This window comes from Carettochelys insculpta, chromosome 6, assembly GCF_033958435.1.
Source record: "Carettochelys insculpta isolate YL-2023 chromosome 6, ASM3395843v1, whole genome shotgun sequence".
Classification (NCBI taxonomy): Eukaryota; Metazoa; Chordata; order Testudines; family Carettochelyidae; genus Carettochelys; species Carettochelys insculpta.
Window position 1 is genome coordinate 9,154,888 of NC_134142.1, and position 22,840 is coordinate 9,177,727.

Sequence of the window (22,840 nt, forward strand, 5' to 3'; positions counted from 1 at the left end):
CAGCTCTCCTCGAGCACCAGTAGTGCTATACAGTACTCCGCAGTCGCTGTCTCTGCCCCAGGAGCTCACTGTTTAAATAGTGGCGAGGTTTTTCCCCGCCCATCCTAGACTCCTGCACAAGAAAGGGCCATCTAAACTCCACAGCTATGACTCACAATACACCAGAATATTTTTGGAGTTGTCTGCTATGTAGAAAGCAGCATGAGACAAGGCTGTGAGAGTAAAAGGGCACAAATTCCCTTTGTGTGTCTTTAAGGCCATGTGTACGTTAGCCCAAAAGACTGACCCGCTCAGGGTCGATCTTCTGGGATTCGATTTCACCCATCTAGCAGGGACAAGCAAAAATTGCTGTGTTGACAGTTGACCCCTATACTCCTTGCATATAGTGAGGAGTAAGGGAGGTGGACAGTGGAAACTTTCCCCATCAACCTTCAGTGAGGACGGGCATGTAAGTCGATTGCAGATCAGTCTATTCTAACTAAGCAACTGCCATAGCTGGAATTGCGTATCTGCAATTGACTTACTTTCCTAGTGTAGACATAGCCTAAGTGTAGTGTAGTATTTCCTGCAATACTGAAGTCACAAACTTTTGTCTATCGTAAGGCAGGATGACAATATGAAACATTAAAAGCACAAATGCCAAGGTGTTATCTTTATAGGTAGGATCTCAAATAGGCTCACAGAAATAATCTCTGAAAAGGCAGATTTTTATTTTCTATATAGTCCCAACTTTGAGATTGAAATTTGCACCTGAAAAATTAGACTTCACCACCCCACTATGCTACAAGATATGTTCCAAAATTAAGCTGTCAGCAACACCACCTGCCTGAGAAATTCTCCCGCTGGTCATGCATCTCTTATCTAATCAAGAGCCAGCAGAGATTAGGCCCACACAGAATGTGCTACATGAAGTTGCTCAAACTTTGCTTGTTTAACTGGAGAAACAAATCTGTGCTCCCAATTTGAGTATTCTGATGGGGGGGGGGAAAAAAAAAAAAACAAAAAAAAAAAAACCAGAATGAGCAGAATATGAGCCCTCTCTTCACAACACCTCCCCTCTCAAACAGCCTTAGCTTTCAGGCTCTTGCTCCAAACCAGGGGGGAAGACACTTCACTGTCGAGTCCAAGATAGGTCTCACTTCTATTCCATAGGCCCTACTCTAGGATTTAACCTCATGTTAGGGAAAGATAACTGGGAGACATCTGGCAGATTGCACCCTTTTGGCCATTAGGTCCCTCACTTGTCTGATAGAGGTCAATGACAATGGGCAAAAGCCCGTTCAATTCTACAAGTCCTTCGGCACACTATAGTGACAGGGAGCCAGATCTGATGAAAACTGCAGCAGCAAATTCTCCTCATTCCTTCCACCAAAGGTCCAGAACTGTGAAGCAAAAGCATGTCCCAAATCTTTTGGGCAAGGAAGTCTTGGGGCTACAGTCTAGCACCCCTGACAAAAGGGTCATACCTTTCATTCTTACCAGATCATTTGGATAAAGTTGCCCATAGGGTTACTTGTCCACCAGCTCAAATGGGGGAGGAAGCAACTGTTGTCCCAAAAGAGAATCAAAAGGAAAAAGAGGAGGAGGTAAAAGTCAACTGTCAATGACTGCAGCAGCTCTTGGGAATTACTTTAGACTGCACAAGATAAGTTAGATTGGCAGTTACCTGCCTATATTAATACACTAGAAGAGTAGTCGTGTTAAGAGTTTAAAAGTATTTTAAGATGTTTAGAGACCAGCTAATACACATCACAAAAGGCTTCTTTCAAGACTTCATGAGTCAGTCTACCAAGTTCCAGGTTTTGTTTTTTTTAAACAAAGCTGTCATTGTAGTCATTATGATGCTGCTCGCTATAAGAAACTATACCAAATAGACATCATTTCTACTATGCTAGGCCTTTTGGAATCCTGATTGCAAAGGCGGCTTGAAGTGTCGTGGAAGCAATGCCAAAATTTTACAATGCATTCATTTTATGAATTGCTGGAAGACAATGGTTCACAACTATTGAGGCCCATTCTAGACAATGGGCCAAAAATAAACAAACTCATCAGTCAGGCACTGTATTAATCACAGTTACTGCAAGACAGAAGAATTGTGGTGATATGGTGACAAAATAAAGACCCAAGTAACACATTTATATTCACTGTAATTCCATGGTCAGTGAGATCACAGTTTACCACAGAAAACACAAGCACCTTTGTGCACTACCATTAATGTTACAGAATTCAACAACCAGAGTTACTGCATGCCTATACTCCAACCCTATCCAATTGCATTTATTAAAAACAAAACCCACCAACACCACAATGTAACAACCCCTCTCCCCGACTCTTTGGCAATCAACAGTTTTCCTTTCAAATCCTCTTCTCCTCAGTTGAAAACCAGGCAAACAGCAGAGTGATCTTACACTGCCCTGTTTAAAACAAAACCAGAAAAATCCAAACCCTATACCGCTGTTGCGTTAGTCTTTTGACTCGCTTTTTTCTAGTGTGGTAAATTCAGCTTGGAATTCTTACCCTTCCTATTTTTTTCCAGGGCAAGAGATTCCCCCTTAAACAGTTGACTAAAAAACACTCAAAGAAATCCCGAAGACAAGGCATTGCTACAAAGGACAGAAGACTGACCTCCCTGGGTTCCACCTTTTGAACGATGTTACCCATCACAGAGTCTTTAGATTCAAAACACAAATGGCTATAATTGCTACTATGGGTCTTTTTGCCCCTTTTCTTCTGCAGGCTCCATAAGACCATCTCAACCATGGCTCTCCTCTTCCCTTTTCTTCCTCCCACCCGCCCTGTCAAACTATGGACTTTGACAGTGTTGGGTCCCTACCTCCGTCTCTTTGATGGACAATCTTAGAAAGACTGAGGACCTGGATAGCTTGCCATATGAGAGGTTTAAAGCAAATGTTCCCTCCCCAAGGGAGAAGCTGCTGTTCAAGTAACAGCTTTTTCTACCATTATTCAGGTTCTCCACAACAAAAAAGGTGGCAAGAACCTACATCTCTAACAAGAGAAAAAACAAGCAGGAAATATTCAGAGGAGGAATGAATGGGAGATCTCGGTTGTACATGCAGCTGGTAACATAACCTCTAAGTTAAGATTACCCAACGTCTCATTATATATACCTCCCATTTTCAGATGCTTAAACTTTGTCAGATTGGGTTTTTTCCTCCCAGAACAAACTCCCAGGCTATGTCCCCACCCCTCAGCCCCCGCCACCCACAGCAAGTGAAGCGTCTGCAGCTCTTCACAACTGCCCTGACGCATGACTCTTATCATGGCCAGGCTGCAACTCCAAGGCCCCATCCCCTGGCTGGAGCTGGGTTGGGGTAAGAATGGTGAAGGCAGCTGCAGGGAACTACGAACCCTCCACCTTTCCTGGGTGGGAGCCTGTAGGCTGGGAACACAGGCCTGGGGCTACAGCTCCAGGTTGGCCAGGGATAGACTCAGGAGGGGAGCTTGCTTTTGATAAGGCTGCACCAACCCTGCCAGCAGGAGGTCCTGCAACTTTGTGGGGCCACTGATGGGTTGGGTGTAAATGAGAAAGTAAGGGAGGGAAGAGAAACAAAAAAAAAAAAAACAAAAACAAAAAACAAAAAAAAAAACACAAAAACAAAAAACCAACCAGAGTCTTAGTAAGAGGTTTTGAAGTCACCAAAACAGGGGCTACAACTTGAGACACCCTACAAAGAGGTTTGCCAGTGCAGTCCTTGCTGCAAGAAAGGCATCAGGAGAATTTGGACCAGGGCAAGGTATGTGCCTGTGCTCATGGCTCCCTGGAGAGCCCGCTTACTCATGGAGATACACATATCACAGAGCTGCAAGGGACCTTGGGAGGTCACTGAGTAAGTCCCCTTCCTGCCCTCTTGGCAGAACAAAGCCTCCCCCTCCTCCCTTTTTAAATCTGTTTGCCCCAGATCCCAAAATGGCCCCCTGCAGGATTGAACTCACAACCTTAAGTTTAACAGGCTAATGTTCAAACCACTGAGCTATCCCTCCCTGACCTGAAATTAGTGGTTTAAGGGTAGTGATGTGTGTGGGATGAAATACGGCTCTATACCTATCACAGAAGTGGAAGTGACCTTCAGTGGTCAAGCCCAGTTCCCTCCCCTCACAGCAGACCTACCACCATCCCTGACTTTTTTTTTTTTTTGTTTTAAATAAAAAAAGGCTAACACACCACACCAAAACACTATTTACCCTCTGATCTCTCTGTGGCCCCCTCAAGGATTGAACCCACAATACAGGGCCTAGCAGGCCCATCTTCGCCCCCTCTTACTAATTATCCTCGGAGGGTGCAGAACCAGAGGGGAGTACAGGCTGGCCCATTAGGGGTTCTTTACCCTTCTCACCTGGAAGCAGGTCCTGCCAGTTGCTGTCAGGTTAGGTCATGGGAGTGAGGGAGTGAATGGTAAGAGGCACAAACCCCCACCTCCGACCACAGGCCAGGAGGTCAGTTAGTCGAACCACTAGTTTGGTGCAACAGAGGATGATCCTATGTACACTGCACCAGCTGCACACTGAAGGTGTGACCTGTGTAGCAGGGGGTCCTGATAGGAGATCCTCCCCCCCAGCAGCTGCTTTAAAAAGACCAGCAGCTCAGACAGGTCTCGCATGGGAAGGTGGGTGGGTAGTCAATGACATGGGGAATTAAGAGGAAGAGAAAGATCTGTCTCATGTACAAGGCAGTAGACTATGGCCCTGGGGAACTGAATCCCACCCCTTTCTTGTCTGGAGTTCCCAGGTGATGTTAGTCAAATTGCTTGACTAACTGAAAAGTCAGACAAGCGAAGAGAAAGACCTTCCAGAGATGGTCACCCTGTGTGTGAGACTCATTTTCTGGATGCTCGCACAGAAACTGGGGCGGGGGGGGGTGGTATGTCTGATTCACAGATATGCAGAGCATTCCAATTTCACCTGTCATCAGTGTGAGCTGTGTTCCCTGCACATAAAGTGCTCTGCAGTGCTAAGAACACACAGGCTGGGATGGAGAGAGAAGGGAGCAAGCAAAATCAGATCCAAGACATTCCATATTTAGTTCCCAAAAAATCAGTGGATACTTTTGACCTGTGTCTTTGTGCTTTAGGCTCTTATCTGGAAAGCCAGCAATACCCCCTCAACTCAACAGGTCCTGTGAAAATAAATTAATATTTGTGAACCACTCAGATACTACAGAGATGAGTACCACAGAAGTCTTCAAGAAGAAATCAGTTCTTCAGAGCTGGGACTGTATAGCATGCAATAAATAAGGGCTGGAGAGTCACTGAACAGAAGCATTCCATTACTGCTCATTAAGTGAGCCCTGACCATGTGGTACACAATTAAACAGGAGCCCCATAGAAGAGAAATAGTATGATCATGTAATTAAGAACTGCATCATAATGCACGCACACCGGGGATGGGGGAGAGAGGGGACAAGTTGAGGTTCCCAGTGAAGCCTTAATTCTGGCATTATCCAATTAATAAATAAATTCACCTTTCAAATTCACCAAATCATACTCTTGATTATACATAAAGTTGTAAAAAACAGCATCAAGGACAGGGTCACAACATTCCACATTTAAGATCCCCTGAATTCTAGAGTCAAGTGTTCTGGGGTTAAAAGAAAGTGTGCCATTATGGGCAAGACACAAGGCACTGATTTAATCACTGGAAGGTTTTCTCCTGCACTTGCATTCAGGCACCACTGGATTATAAATTGCAATATTTTTAAAGAGAGAGTCACTGCATATAAGGTCAGTCCACTGATGTGATTGCTATCTGCTATTTTCAAGGTTAAACTGGACAAATCTCAAAGTAATCAGCAGAATACTGGCAACAAGAAGTAGCCACTCCCTCACCTGCACTCAGGCTACATCCAGACCGCAGGCTTCTGCCGGGAGACCAGAGGTGTTTTGACAGAACTCTGCCGCGTGGGAAGCATTCTGCTGACATCCTGGTCTAAAGGGATGTCTTGGCAGAGGGGGTTTTCCTGACAGTTGGCCCCATGGGGCTGGGCCAATGTCAGGAAATGCTCCTCTCCTGACTGAGCTGTCAGCAAGAGCCATGCAAGTGTGGTGTGTCATTTGCATATCTTTCACCCAAAGTGTTTGGCAATCTAGACGCAGTCTCAGATGCGACAAAGACTGGCAGCAGTAGAGAGCTGCAGGACAGGAAATGCTTCTTAAGCCATGATCTCATTTTAGAATTTTAGTATTACCCATTTGTCTTTCTCCTGGGCTGGAGAAAAAGGGGAAAGGATATTCTAGGCAGTAAAGGAAGTTTTGAGGAAAAACGCAAAGAGGGTACCCTTGGGAGATTATGGAAAATGACTCTAGAAGCCAAGAAAATGGCCTCCCACTGGGGTGAATTAAAAAAAAGCAGCAAACTTTTTCAGACTTGCCATGATGCAGGCAGGTGGGAGACAGTGGATTGCTCAAAGCCGTGGCGCCAATGATTGGACTTTGTACTCGGTACACAAAGGAAAACCATTTCGTATTCCCTAACTAGATGTAGGTTTATTTTCTGGGAAGCTGGCATGTGGAGCCTAAATTTCTTGCCTGGCCTGGCAGGTATGTGAAATCCAGGGATTCTTTAAAGGAAAAAGAGGAACTACTGCAATCCACAACTCCACAGCCCAGGAAAAAAAAAAAAGATGTTTTAAGAGTTGGAATGAAGTTGCTCCCCTAACATGAAGGCTAATGCTTAGGGAGCCCCTGAGGAAGAACAGAGGATGCTGGTAGAAATCCTTTATGTTATTAATAATACTGTGCAGCCGGTTTGCCACGGGAGCCTGGAGAGATTCCTGCTATCCACACCCTTTAGGGGAATGAAAGGCAGAAAGAAAGGTTACTCACCGTAGTAACGGTGGTTCTTCGAGATGTGTCCCCGTGGGTGCTCCACATTAGGTGTCGGGCTCGCCCGGCGCCGCAGATCGGATCTTCCAAGCAGTTTCTGCCGGACCGCGCATGCGCCGGTGCGCGCCGCTCCCCCGCGCGCTCCCGGCCATGTGCGCGATCCGGTCCCCGCCAGTTCCTTGACCAACCGCCTCGGATGCTCCTGCAAAACACTAAACAGAGATCCGGAGCGGGGAGGATGGGCGGGTAGTGGAGCACCCACGGGGACACATCTCGAAGAACCACCGTTACTACGGTGAGTAACCTTTCTTTCTTCTTCGAGTGTCCCCGTGGGTGCTCCACATTAGGTGACTACCCAGCAGTAACCCAAGATAGGAGGTGGGTAATCGGATTATGTGCAGCTTGTCCCCGAGAGGACCGCTGCCAAGAGACGGGTATCCTCTTGGAATACCCTGTGAAGGGCGTAATGTTTGGCGAAGGTGTCACAGGATGACCAGGTCGCCACTCTGCAAATGTCTTTTAGCGCAACGCCCTTGAAAAAAGGCTGTTGATGCTGCCACCGCCCTAGTGGAATGAGCCCTGGGCGTGGCCAGTAAAGGAGTCTTTGAGTTTGTAGCACATTTTTATGCAAGATACGATGTGCTTAGAGATTCTCTGCGAAGAGAGACATTCTCCTTTTGATTTGGGAGCGATAGAGACTAGGAGCCTATCCGTTCTCCGGAAGGACTTGGTCCTGTCCATATAGAAAGCTAGCGCCTGCTCACGTCCAGGAGGTGTAGGCGCACCTCTTTGTTAGAGTTATGAGGCTTTGGATAAACAAGGGTAACAATAGGTTCGTTAGTATGAAACTCAGAAAGAAACTTTAGGAACAAAGGCTGGATGCAGCCGTATGGTTACCGCCTCCTTGGAAAAACAGCGCAGGGCGGCGTTCAGATAAAGTCGTTGAATACACTACTTGGCCTTAGCCTAGTTGGATTCCGTCTGCAGCCGACGGCGGTTAAGAGGAACTGGCGGGGACCGGATCGCGCACATGGCCGGGAGCGCGCGGGGGAGCGGCGCGCACCGGCGCATGCGCGGTCCGGCAGAAACTGCTTGGAAGATCCGATCTGCGGCGCCGGGCGAGCCCGACACCTAATGTGGAGCACCCACGGGGACACTCGAAGAAGAACCTTCACTTCATTTAGCTAGCTCATAACTAGCTTGATCACAAGATAGCCAGATGGATGCCAAGAACAGCAGGGTGCTCAATTTTCTAGTTCTCACACCCTAGGGAGCTCTTGGCCTGACAGACTCTTTACAGATTATTTTTGAGTAAGAAAAGAGTAAATCCATGCTTGGGGATAACTGGCTCTCCCCCCTTGGCCATTCAGTAACAAGCACTTCCCGGGCAGATCTGACAAGGACAAATAAATAAGCTTATTCCTCCAATGGGCACTCTGTGGTCTCTTGAAGTGGGAAGAAGATCTGTGACAACATGCCTCTACACTCAAACTCTTCAAAAGCTGGGGGCTTGGCAGAGAAGAGAAAAGAGGCAGAAAACACTCCCAATAACTTCACAGCATCTAGTTGCAATGAAGAGTTCTCGGTCACTCACAGGAGGTTGCAGCTGGGTTAGAGCAAGCATCAGTGGCCTGCCAGAGGATAACCCTGTCGAACAGCATCTGGCACACAGGCTAGTTACTGCTCATCCCTGGGTTTCAGGGTAGGATGGAGAAAAGTTATTTCCAAACACTCAGAATCCCCTTAGTTTGAGGATTTCCTTCTTAAGATACCCCCAAACCAAATAAGTACTACAATCTCAGCCCTTTTAAGCTTTTCAATGTTTTGTGGAATCAGTAAGGAAAGATCTCTTAAGTGACTGACTACACTGGAATCTCTTGATGTGACTCATTGTTATAAAAATTAACTAGCAACAAAGCAGGAGCTTGGGGAGCTTTAGCAAGAAAGGGTTTAGTACCTAAAGAGAGAAAAGTATTAAAACTAGTAAGTGGGTAATGATGGTTAAGCTTTTATTTTTAAAAAGTTGCTATTTTCACTTGTCATTAAAACAGCAGCAAAAAGTCCACTATAAAGAAACTTGATCAGCACCTTCATTTGTGGATAATGCTATTTATATATTGGGGACTATGTTGTAATAGTTCACATACTCTGTCTAATGACATGAGTGAGTCACCCAAAAGTAAACCAGGTCTTTTTGAAAAACCTGAGATAGATTTACTGTGACAAAGCTCAAACTGCAGGTTCTAGGTCAGAAAGACAGCACTTTGACATCATTTCCTTCTGGAACCAAGACTGCCCTGGAAAGGAGGAAAACAATACAATCTTCCCACCTAAGCAACACTAACATGGCAACTTCTACGAGGAGTAGTCACTAGAAGGCAGTAACCACGAAACCAAAGCACAAAACCTACAATAAACACTTACAGATATCCACCGCTTACACAAGCTTCCTCCAAAATCAGAATATACACACACAATTTGGTGAGTGAAAAAGAGAAGGTTTAGAGTAGACCCCACAGGTCCATAAACATCCAATGCCTAGGACAGGTAATGGGGGAGGAGCTTTAAAGTAAATTGCAATTATACCTGTGGTAGTTTCTCTCAGCCAAGGGGAAAGAGGGACTTAGATATATTGTTTAAGGCCATTCACAGTCTTTGGTCACACTGTTCTATGTGCGTCACACCGAGCAAAGCTAAAAAGTACTTTAACAAGACAAGGGAAGATGGAACCAGCGCTTTCACCGCACCAGATGTTTTTGTAGCAAATACCTTCATTTGGTCGCTAATTTGATTCGCCACTGAAAAACCTGTGAACATGGCAGATTTAAAAAAAAAAAAAATTTAGAGGCTTGGCTCTGAAAAGGTTACATACAAATTAAGTGGCAACGCCAACAATTTTAATAAAATGGAAAGAGTTTGAGTAGGTGTACTGTTTTTCTAGGTTGTACTTGTTAAAAAAGGAGAGATTTGATTTTGATGGGCAAAAATATTTCTTTACCAATTAAGATAGCTGAAGTATACAAACTTAAGCACCATCAGTGAAGTAACTGTGCATACAGGACTGGAGTTTCATAAAACCAAGTTATTTCATTCCCAGATTGTTATCCAACCGTAAAACTCAGAGAAGAAAGTCAGTAACATCAGGTATTGTCAGCTTGTGTAATCCAAGACAGAAGAAAACGTTAAAATCATGTTGGATTTTCTACAGAGCTAACACTCCAGATTAATGCCACTTTAAACTGACTACGCAATTACAGCTGTCTAGATACCAGAAGGCGGCCTCTTAGTTTTCTAAGTATCTGATACTTACTGAAGGTCTTACAGATGTCAGAGACAGCTTTGAAGACTTTATCGGAAAAGTTCACTTTCACCTTCACGTACTTCATATTTGGTAACTGAAGGCGGAGCAGTTTGTGTTGAGGAGTGAACTGCAGCTTAGCATCAGCTTGTATGCCATACTTATCCAAGGTCCAGTGGGTTTTAAGTAGCCAGGTTCTCTTCTTTTCCCACCACAGCGCATGATCTGACCAATCTTTCTTGACATCTAGAAGGGAAAATAATTTTAGAAGATACATTAAGATCTGTTTTTACTTCTAATTAAAAGGATGTATTCATTAACAAAAACGGTGACAGCCCGATATCAATTGTTGTATGCAGTGCTGATATGGGGGGGGGGCGGGGAGGAAGAGCTCTGTGTGGCTCAAAAGCTGCCCTCTCTCACCAACAGAAATTGGTCCAATAATAGATCTCACCTACTTTGTCTCTGTAACATGAAATCTAGTCAGTTTCAAATACAAATACATACTTTGAGATGGAATGTCGATACTCCAATAGCACCTAATGGCCACAACAAACATAGCAGGACAACAACCTCAGATGTTGTAGAAATACAGCGGTCGGGTATACATTTTTACCCCCCCCTTGGCAGCACCTAAGCACTTAGCAAACTGGTGTGCTGTGAGCACTTGCTTTTTGTGTGAGCAGTACTCTCTCGCTGTATTTGTGCTTCCCTTTGGCTAGTTAAAATAAAGTGATTTAAGTCCATTCCCTACCCATAACAAATCATAAATCATTCCTACTAACATTATATGAATCTGCCGGCTATTCGCTTCTGCTTAGAGTGGAAGACACTCCATGAGGAAGGGACTGTCTCTTAAGAGCTTGCACAACACCCAGCACCGTAGGTTTCTAGGCACCACGACAATATTAAATTATTAGTAACGAGACAGGACAATGGCTCAGAGGGAAAAGGGAGACAAAAAATGTCAAGTAACTTACTAAGGATCACACAGCCAAAATGTAGCAAGGCATGTAGTTCTGCTCCTATGCCCCGTCCCAGATCTCATGCTGAAGACATCTGCTGCTCATTCCTGTCTAGTTGAGGTTTTATATTTATTTCCTAGATTTCTCCCTCAAGTGTTGTGAAACAAGAGATCCACACGACCAAAAGGTGAAATAGGTTACATAAAAGTGACCCTACTGGGTCACACGTAAGCTCCAGCTAGTCCAGTGTCCCATCTTCAGACGGGTGGCCAATGCCAGGTGCCCCAGAGAGAACAAACAGAAAATCATCAAGTGATCCATCTCCCGTCGGTCATGTCCAGCTTCTGACACCACCCCGCCCATCCTGGCTAACAGCTATTGAGTGCCCAACCCTCCAAGAATTTAGCTAGTGTTTTTTTTTTTTTTGTTTTGTTTTTTTTAACTCTGATATAGTCTTAGCCTTAACTACATCTTCTGGCAGGGAGTTTCACAGGCTATCACCTAATGAGGAACAGAAGTGTAAGTGATTTAACAAAGTGCTCTGAAAATATTTTCCTCCACTTGCAGTTGTTACCTGTGAACAATAGGAGTATCACATTTTCAAACAGAGGAATGATTGTTTTAAAAACTTCCCTTTCAGCATCACTTAGTTTAAAACCAAGTGATTTAAGCCCATGCCCTACCCATAACAAGTCACACGTAACATTATGCTATCCCCAATCCTTTGAAAAATATCAGGCTTCTTAAAAGAGAGAGATCTCAAACTGGGACACCACCCACCCCCAAACCAAACCAAAGGCATCTTTGATAAAACACCCAATACTTGAAAGTGACTGACTATATACGGTATGCCCTGCAGGTATGCATATGTTGCAAAATACACCTGTGTTGCTCCTCAGCCAGTGGAAATCCACACTCTCACCTGTTGCACTACAATGCCTCCAATTCTCTTATGCTTCAAAACATGGTAAAAGCAGTTTCTACATTACACTTTTAAAGATAAACATAGCAGCAATGCAAGTGCTACCATGAGATATTTTGGCATTCGCCTGTAGTTCTACAAGACAAGCATTCACACAGAGAATAAAGGATACAGCTCCCTCCTCAGAATCTAACAGGCTGATTAGATTTACTTGACATGAGACACGGAAGAGTGCCATGCATAAAACAGTGGTAGGATTTTGATTGCTTGCAGGGCGTCCACTATTCTCTCCATATCATCTTGTCTTTCCAGAAGTCTTAATAAAACAGACCCAGTGTAGTAAGGTGGATCTTTGGGTAGCTAAATCTCCCACGCACTAGTTACATAGTGCAAAGAGGACTTACAGCTGTCCTAAATGGCCAAAAGAGGATTTTCACACATGGGTTGGGGGAGGAACCCCTAGCTGACTTAGAACTGGTTACACACTGCTAACCTCCCCAACCCCCTTCTCACAATTAGGTAAATAGCATGGCCACCATGTGCTCCGCCTCAAGGAACACTGGAACAAAGCAGAATGCGAGAGACTTCTGAGGCAGCTCTAAATTATGTTGTGGATCAGGTTCCCTGCCAAGACAAGGGACAAAAATGCTCTTTACATTCTCAACTGGTGCGCTGAAGGTTGCTCAACAACACTTGCGGATTCACTTTCTGAAGACGGCAGGCTATGCAGTGGCATAACATTTAGTTAGAAACGAAAGTCAGCCATATACTGTGAACTCTATGTGGCAGCCCCGCATCTGGGTTGCTGGATGTTCAAAAATTCTGGCTTATAGAGGTACACCTAGCAATGCATAGCATTGCAGAAAAACAATATTAGATATTAAGAAACAACAAAAATGTATGCACAGTACTTTATTGACCAACAACCTTAGTATTGTGCACTGTAAACTTATCCTGTATTTGTTGTATTTATTTGTATTTACGGAACATAACTAAAATTTACTTCTGGATAACAGAATGTCTGATTTCAAAGGCTGTGCCTCCAGAAGCAGCACGCTAATGAGCTATCCGGAAGTTGCTAATGGAGGTGCAGATGTAAGTTTTCCGTGCCTCATTAGCATATTGGCATGTGGTTTGGAGTCTGGAAGAAGCTCTTCCGGACTCCGAAGTACATGTGAAGACGCGGGGCCCCCCCAAGAGATCTTCCAGAAGGAAACCTTCCTTCTGGAAGCCCCTTCCCCAAAATTTTGGGGAAGAGGGGTTTCCAGAAGATCCCCACAGGCCGTGCGTGGATAGTCCTAATGGGGCCTGATTTTGCAATCCCTCGCCTGTTATTTTGAAAGAGTAGGGGTTGTGTGGACACTCTTTTGAAAGAGGTTCTTTCAGAAGAGATCTTCTGGAAGGGCTTCTTTAGAAAGAACTCTGTAGTGTAGACATAGCTCCATTGACACGGAGGTTTTGGCAATCCTCTGGACTTCTATTAAAAGCAGATTTTCTTATGACCATACACTTCTAATGCACTGACTTAGTAGTCCCAAGTTACTGCTGATAGTTCATGTCTACTGTAAAGATGGTCTTCTCTATATCACCTAAAATGTGGGAGTTTAGAAAACTACTTGACAAGCTAGCACCAAAATAAGTATTTTTAAAAATAGCCAACCTCATGATAGCGGTTTTCAGGTATCTAAAAGGGTGTCATAAGGAAGAGGGAGAAAACTTGTTCTTCTTGGCCTCTGAGGATAGAGCAAGAGGCAATGGACTTAAACTGCAGCAAGGGAGGTTTAGGTTGGTCATTAGGAAAAGTTCCTAACTGTCAGGGTGGTCAAACAGTGGAATAAATTGCCAAGGGAGGTTGTGGAATCGCCATCGCTGGAGATATTTAAGAACAGGTTAGATAGGTGTCTGTGTATCACAGATGGTTTAAGACAGTACTTGGTCCTGCCATTGAGGCAGGGGCTGGACTCGATGGCCTCTCGAGGTCCCTTCCAGTCGTAGTGTTCTATGATTAGGCAGATGACCAACAGTACAAATGCTGTAACCTGAACAACATACTCTAGTTTTATTAGCAAACACACTTCTTCATGCGCTTATCTGAACTTCAGTGGCTGATGTCCAGGCTAGGGTGGAAGAAGAATCTTGATTACAGTGACTCCTTATACCTTCAAGCTATCTGGATTACAGGCTCACTAAGAAAGTTCACAAAATATTGACGGATAGTTTCTTTGAGCATGGAAAAAGATCCGATTGGTATAATATGGCAGCCATGAAGTGGGACTGTCAGCTAAACTTTTCAGCAGCTTTGTGCAATCCAATTAAACAAAACCAAATATAGAAAAGCATGCAAACTTGTACAAGCCTTGGCTACTCTAGAAAATCTGACATCTCATTACAAACAATTTCGGACATGAAGCTCAGCTTCTGCTATCCTGAAAGCATTAACAAGTTGGCACCGAAAATAAAGTCATTTTGAATCCAACACTTGTGTAGCTACTTTCATGCTACAGAGAGTGAATTTCGATTTATTTTTTACTACAGCAGCAAACGGCATGCGACTATCTTTTGGGCAGATACTAAAACTTGGCATACAGTAGCAAACGGTGAACATTAAGATGATTTAAAAAAAACAAACACACACACAAACCAAAAACAAAACACCAAACAGTTCTGAAAAATAATCCTGTGGCTACTTTACAAATAGTTCTATTTTCCTTTATTCAAACAAACAAACAAACAAAGAAAAAACCAACCAACCAACCAACCACACACCTTGCTAGATTTACAGGTTCAGTATTATTATTTCAGTGGTCATTTAAAAAAAAAAGTTTTAAAAGCTATTGCTAAATATAGTTATCCAAGCCATAGCCCCATTAGGCAAACAAATGACCATGTTAGGTTTAAGAATTTTCAGCGTTGCTCACATGAATTGATGAGCTAGCTATTGACCAGAAAATATGTAAGTTCTTATCCCAGCTCTGGCTACAGATTGAAAAAGACCCCAGAGAGTTCTACCTTGGACCTCTGGGATGAGTGGCAAGGGTACTTAAATGGAGAACAATATTAATTTGTTACAATCTTCATTAAAAGAAATGCAATAAGTGTTATAAAACATATGATCACAAGCGCTTAATACCATTCTAGGACTCTGGGTGGTAACATTTCTAAGATAAAGAAGACTTCTAGGCTTGGACTGAAGCCCAAGCCCTGGGACCATCCCACCCCAACAGGCTTCCAGGACTTGGACTCCACTGTAAGCCTAGAAGCCAATACAGCACTGAAAAACAGCCTTGTGCCCAAGCCCAGGTCCATGGGCACAGGCCACTGAAGACTTTGCTGTGTAGTCATGTCCACGTTTCTGTGGGTATCTGCCAGCTGACTGATGGGGATGCAGAAGGTGGGGTAGAAGAGGAGTCCACTGCAGTACTGTATAAAAGCAAAAGCCCTGCATCAGGCACATCCAAACATCAAGGAAGCAAACCGTCAATTTGGTAGCCAGCTGCAGATCTGTCATTTTTGCAAGCAGCTGTATGCCATACTTGGCAAAGACAGCACCAAACGTCCCACACAGCGTCTTGGATTCCTCTGAGGAGCCTAAGCTGCATATCCCTGGCATGAACAGTGAGGAGGAGGATAGGGAACGTGTGCCCAGAGGCTCCAGCTATGTTGCAGGTCAGGACCTGTTTGAGTCTCTACTGCAGTTCAGTGTGTTCTGACAGTCAAACACAGGTTAAACTGATGCAGAGGAAGCAACCTCAGTACATGCATAATGGTGCAATAAATTTCGGTGGAGGAATTCTGCACCACTGTATAATGCATAAATTTCTGCACAAACTATTTTTAAAAACACAATTAATTTTCCCTCTGCACAGAAATGAGCTGCAGTGATGCAGGTTGCCCATGGGGGGCTGGGGGGAGGGAAGAGAAGAAGCTGGAGTGTTCCTGGTAGCTGCGGTTTGCCACATACCCTGAAGGAAGGAGGGGCCATGTAGGGAAATCTGTACAAGCCCAGGACCCAGCATCAGACTATTTCTCCCTTTGGATCCTGTGTAGGGTGGCTTGGTGCCTGGGACCCTGTCAGCTCCAGTCAGCACTCTGCACTGGGACATTACAAGTCTGGCTGATGACCCGGGGGGCTAAGGCAGGCTCTCTGCCTGCCACCTGCATGGCTACTGGCAGAAGTCACATGTGCCCCACTCTGGCTCCAACCTGGAGGGACAGTCAGGGGGCTCTGCACGCTGCTCCCAGCCTCAAGAACTGCAGCCAGTAAGAGATGGAGAACAGGTGGCACCTGCCGAGCCACCTTGCTGCACCTCCACCTAGCAGCTAGATAACTTGCTGCTGCTTCCAGGAGCTGCTTGAGGGAAGTGCTGCATAGAGCCGTCACCTTCCCGACCCCTCTCCCACCCTCTAAATCCAGCCCTGAGCACCCTTCATGCACCTCAAGCCCCTCATCCCCATACACAGCCTGCACCCTCTCACCCCAGCCCCAGAGCCAGCCCGATGAAAATGAGCAGGAGAATGAGGATCATGAGCAACCAAGGATAGGGACTGGAGTGAGTCGGGGAGGTACGGGGGGTTCCACTTTGTGGGAGCAGAAAATTGACAGTGCCATACAAGGCTCAATAGGGTATAGCTGTCTGAAGGGAGGGGGTCACTCGTAGTTGGTGGAGGGGGAACGTCTGGGTCCCTGGGTAGGCTCTGGGGAGAGGGGACAGAAAACCAGGAACTGCATCACTGTAGGGGTTTCCCTAACTCTACTCCTAGAGGAATTTTTGTGCATCTGTATTGTTACACAATTCCAGAAACTGAAATTGGCAGGGCTGTACAATGTTATTTTAATAAAAACGGTGCAGATTTTAAAATATTGAGAGAATATTTAACTTTCTGGTCCAAAATTCCTCCAGGAGTTGCTTTTCATTCCTCTCTCTCTCTCTCTCTCTGAGTTTAGGTAAGGGATCCATATGGAGCAGTTTGTTTACATACACAGGACATAGCTAGACTGCTCCCGAGACATCTTCGTGAAAGATTCACAGAGGTACCTGCAATTTGCTCCCAAAAAGTTTCTAGGGATGGCAACCCTATTTCATAGAATCATAGAAACCCAGGGCTGGAAGGGACCTCAGGAGGTCATAGAGTCCAGCCCCCTGCCCAAGGCAGGATCAACTCCAACTAAGTCATACCAGCCATTACCATGTCGAGCCAGGAAATAAAAGCCTCTAGGGAGGTAGATTCCACCACCTGTCTCTAACGCATTCTAGTGCTTCATCACCCTCCTGGTGAAATAGTTTTTCCTAAAATCCAACTTACTCTTCTCCTTCTGTAACTTCAGACTCCTTGTTCCGTCATCTGTCACTACTGACAACAGCCTCTCTCACTCCTCTTTAGAGCCCCCTTTCAGGAAGTTGAGGCTGCTATCAAATAGCCCTTCAGTCTTCTCTTCTGCAAGCTAAATAAGCCCAAATCTCTCAGCCTGACCTCACAGGTCATGCTCCAGCCCCTTAATCATTTTTGCTGCCCTTCGCTGAACCCACTCCGACGCATCCACATCCCTTCTACACTGGGAGGCCCAGAACTGGACGCAATACTCCAGATGTGGCCTCAATAGCTTCTCTATGTCTGGCGGAAATGCTGCTCCTAATGCACCCCAATATGCCATTAGCCTGCTTGGCTACAAGGGCACACTGTAGACTCATATCCAGCCTCTCATTCACAGGCTCTTTTCTGCTGCACTGCTACTTAGCCAGTCAGTCCCCAGCCTGTAACAATGCTCGAGATTCTTCCGTCCCAAGTGCAGGACTCCGCACTTCTCCTTGCTGAACCTCATCAACTTTCTTTCAGCCCAATCCTCCAATTTGTCTAGGTCACTCTGGACCCTATCCCTACCCTCCAATGTATCTAGCTGACCCCCTACCTTAGTGTCATCTGCAAATTTGCTGAGGGTGCAATCCATCCCCTCATCCAGGGCATGAAGATGGTGAGCAACCCTGGCCCTAGAACCAATCCTTGGGGCACTCCACTTGAACCCAACTGCCAACCAGACAGCGAGCCATTGATCACTACCCACTGGGCCTGCCCATCAAGGCAGCTTTCTATCCATCTTACAGTCCATGTACCTCATCCATACCTCCTTAACTTATAATTTCCACAGCAGGGTGTTCTCCCAGGCCAGTCAGCGTTAACGTCAGCAGGCATCATTGCCATACATATGCTAAGAATGTACAGGCTGCATTGGGATGCCAGCACCAGCTTTTGTTATTCTCCAAAACGAGAAATACCAGCTGAAGTCACTACCCTGCGTGGAACCTGGTACAAGCAAGTAGTGCTAGTGCCGATACTCAGTCCCATGAAAGCGAGTAGTTCCCTCCTCGTACCCACTCTGCCCCCAGGGCCAGCCTCTTCCCGGCTCCTGCTGGGAGCGACACTGCACAACAGGCCAAAGTGTCAGTAAAGATCTCTTTGCTCCCATAAACCTTTTAGAAGAGCAGTCAGTCTTCTACACTTTGACTATCTGGGCAATGGTAATAGTAGGTGTTTTATCTGCTTCTGCTGCTGTTGGTGGCTGGTGGCGCTGCCCCTCCAAACCCCTGTCATGCCTGAAGCCAGATAAACGAGGAGAAGAAAGTATCAGAGAGGTGGCAGTGTTAGTCTGTAGCTTCAAGAACAAGAAATATTGGGGCACCTTACAGACTAACAGATACTTTGGAGCATAAGCTTTCGTGGGCAAAGACCTGCTTCATCAGATGGCCAGTAACAGCCTGAAAGCCACTGCAGCCCAGCTTAGCCTGGCTAGATCATTACTGTGGAGAGGCAGAGAGAAAGAGACACCAAAAAAATGGATTAAATTTAGAGGTTTTAGAACTTATAGGGGAAACCTAAAAGCTGGACCAGGATGATAAATACATTACTATAGGAGAGTGGCTCAACCTTTCCAGACTACTGACCCCTTTCAGAAGTCACATCGGCCTTGTGCACTCAAACTACCTTTAAAAAAAAAAAAAAGAAAGGGACAAATATAAAGTAGTGTCACAGCACACTACGGGTTGAAACATCCCTCATCCAATAGAGCAGAGCAGACAGCACCTGGACCAAAGAGCTCCAGCTGTACAGGATGCAGCAGAGTCCTGCTGGTGGCAGGGATCCCTGATAGCAGCCCGCTCTGGAGAGCCCCATGGGCAACTCCAGGGCAGGAAACCAGGTCAGGACTCCCCCACTCTGAGGATCCCAGCTGGGGTTGGGGAGCCCTGTCCCAATCAGGAGGCCAGCTAGGAGCCCCATGGCAAGAAGCCAGAGGGGCACCAGGCTGTGGCATGAAGCCCTGCAGCCCCATAGAGGGGAGCCAGCTGGGGCATGGAGCCCCACTGGCAACCCTGAAACTGTGGAAGCCTCACCAGCAGTTCCACAACCCTGGGGACTCTGGTGGTGGAAGCCTAGCAGGCCTGCTGCAGGGAGCCCAGACACCAGCCACGTCTGGCTAGGGCAGCCTCAAGGACTCCAGCAGCCCCACAGCAGGGAGCCAGCTGGGACACAGAGCCCTGTTGACAGCCCTGCAGCTACAGAGACCCTGACCCTGGGGGAACCCAGTAGCCCTGTGGGGGAGTCTGAAGGAGTGGGGTCCCCCTCCAGGCACATGGGGGCCTGACCTTCCATTGTCTCGCAAATCCCCTCATTCAGGACCACTCTGGTCCAGAGTGCCAGACGAGAGGTATACCCTGTAGTACTGAGGGCGGGGGGGAAAAAACAAACACCCATACTCCATTTTTACCACCTGATAAAAAGCCCAATTGGAATGGAAATCCTGTACTGCACACAGAGCAGTATAAACAAGTCACAGCATAAAATTTCAGTTTGTTGTGATTTTGCTATTACTTTTTAGGTGGCCTGTTAGAAAACCTGGCACATATCTGGAGGAGTTCCTGTATGCACTGGACAACTGCGGCATACTCCTGCGGCATACATACTCCCATGTATCCCTGTTGAGAATCACTGGCATGGAGCATTACCAAGGAGTTACTACTTAAGTTTCAGGACACCAACATGTTAACCTTTGTGAGTTTGTACATGGTTCTCTCTGTGCAATTAATGCGCAAGGCATTGTCACGAACAAGAGACTGCTCAACACCACACTGTATCATTTCAGATAAGACTCAACCTTTCCTCTCCCTGGCTGCAAAGGGGCTGGCTGCAAGGCAGCAGCATTCAAACTGCTGACCAGAGGTGATGTTTGGGAATTGTGGGCCACCTCCTGGAGGCCAGAATTAGTGACAAACACACCTCAAGGTATTATCCTGCAGGGCCCTGTCAGTGTTTTGACCCACCCATGGGTCCTACAGGCACATCCAGCCTTAGTCTGATTCTTGCCACTCCGTCATGTGTAAACTTGAAAACCCCCATTAAAAAAAGGCTGGTTTAATTGAAGTGTCCGAACCTGCATTAACTGGTTCTGTTGTAGCCTGTGCTACACCAGGACTTCAAACATATCAGCCCTTGGCTTTTCAAATCCTATTAAACTCAACCAGATTAACACAAAACAAAAGTCATACACACACGAAAAAGAACCTGTGCTTTTTGCCTATCCAAACTAGGTCTCAGAACTGGAAAAAAAAAAAAAAAAAAAAAAAAAAATATATGGAGGCATCATATAGGCAATGCATGGGGACGCACAGGGGGCCACATGCACACTATGCCCCCCCCCCCCAATCCCCAGTACTCCCTAACAGTGCCACTTCTGACGAGTACAGGGACAGTCCCACCCCTCCCTTGCAGTGGCGCGGCCTGAAAGCACTACACCTAGGACATGCTGCTTTGGTGAGTGATGGTGGGGGAGGAGGGGGCAGGCAGGGGAAACTCAACACAAACCTACGCCCTCACACCCACCGAAAGCAGCGCAGCATTTCCGCGGGAAGAGGTGGGCAGGACCAGAGCCCCCTCTAGATTCTTAGCATTGGTCACCTCCGTAGAAGCACAGCAAAAAGGGACTTGAGCCCATCTTTACATAGATTAGTGGCAGAATTTGTTGTGTGCATCTTGAAGCCTAGCAGTATTTTAACAGTCTTTCATACGTGACAAGCATTATAAAAATTCTCACAATAATTCCAAGAGCCCTCCCAAGGGCAAACTTTACGGACAAGAGGACAAAAAAAGTGACCATTTACTGAATGGAATATTTCATAGCTAAGGAGAATTTTAATATTAATTCATACTGGTATGTGCCCCTGCACTTGCAGCATGCTAGCCCATCCATCGTCTCAATGAGAACCGACAGCGATGGCTTTAAAATAGAACTATTTCATACCTGGCATTCATCTAACAGAAAACAAACCTAGAATTTAAAATTGTGTAGAACATGAAGCTTAGAAGGCAGATCATATAAATAAAGAGAAACCATTTTTGAGACAAAGCATACACTACGAAAACATAAATTAAGATTTTTTTTCAACGTTTTCTTCAGCGCCTATGGTTGTGGGAAGGGTGAAGAAAGGAGCAGAAATATTTCTACCATGAAAGTCACATTTTACTGTGACAGAGAGATAGCTGTGTTAGTCTGTATTCTATCAAAACCAAAAAAAAAAAAAAGGTCACATAGCACTTTAAAGACCAACAAAATAATTTTAGGTGATGAGCTTTTGTGGGACAGACCCACTTCTTCAGGTCAGTCCCACGGAAGCTCACCATCTAAAATTATGTTGTTAGTCTTTAAAGTGCTACATCACTGCTTTTTTGTTTTGCTATTTTACTGGAGCTATTAATGCCACTTCAAAGAGTTAGAAGTGTTTTGAAAGTTATGTTGACAGGTTCTTTAGCTTGCATGGTTTTGGACTCAAACTATTAATTTAGTCATATCACCTTGTATGGTCTACAAAAAACAGGACCCTTCCTTCCTCTTCCAAAAATCAATACATGCAAAAAGCTGCCTATTCTTTCCTGGAAGACTAATTATTCAAGAACAATTTACTTCTGTCAATTTGCTGCACTTGTCAGAAGTTTAGGGAGTAGTGCAATATGTTCAAAAGACATTTTTCCTGTTTGGTTCAAAGAGGCGATATTTTCATTCTTTCCAGTGGCAGTATTAATGTTACTTGGCAGGCAGTCAAAATCAACCACTTCTCAGTAAACTGTATACAGGCCTCTGACTTTAAACAGATTCCTATTTTTTCCACTCTTTGGGACATCCCATATTCAAAATGGGATCATCCTTCTGTTTGCTGCTAAGAACAAAAGGGCTGAGTATATCATAACCAGGCCTGTGCCTGACAGACTGGTAACCTCCACTATATTGATATGTGGCTTGAGAGAACTAAACAGCCATGAACTTTACGTCAGGAAGCCATTTCTACAGAGTAGCACTAAGGTGCGGTCTACGCCTAGGCCTCTTATAAAACCATTGCTACCCTCATTAGACAGCTGAGTATACCAAGTGACTTACTGAATTTGAACAAAATGCCACCGTGAACTATGTTTCTGTATAAAATTTGAGTAAATATGCATCAAAAATCTCTGCTGATGAGTCTGTTATGGCTACTACAAGCTTTTTTCTAAAAAACCAGTACAACCTAGAGACATTTAACTTAGGCATGTAAAATCCCAGTTAATAGGTTTAAACCTAATATTTATTCAGTTAACCAGTTAAAGGGCAGAGGGATGGTGCATCGGGGACCGAGGATGCTCCAGCTGGGCTGGAGTGCCCTATCCGTGGCATGCCAAGGACTCTGGCTGCTCCAGTCCAGCTGGGGCTTCCCTGCCTGTGACGCTGCCATGGGTGGGGGGCACTGCAGCATGGCCAAAGCAGTGCAAGCCCCTGGCGCACTGTAGACAGGGATGT

The 22,840-nt window shown here is 45.4% G+C and overlaps 1 protein-coding gene across 5 annotated transcripts in view; it reads right to left on the minus strand.

Annotated features, from left to right (window-relative positions):
* FERMT2 (FERM domain containing kindlin 2) overlaps positions 1-22,840 on the minus strand; it is a 100,991-nt gene that overhangs the window by 59,955 nt on the left and 18,196 nt on the right. For all 5 annotated transcript variants that reach the window (XM_074996226.1, XM_074996225.1, XM_074996224.1 and 2 more), the window contains exon 3: positions 10,150-10,383. In XM_074996226.1, coding sequence (XP_074852327.1) covers positions 10,150-10,383 — 234 coding nt within the window. The remainder of the gene's footprint in view (positions 1-10,149; positions 10,384-22,840) is intronic.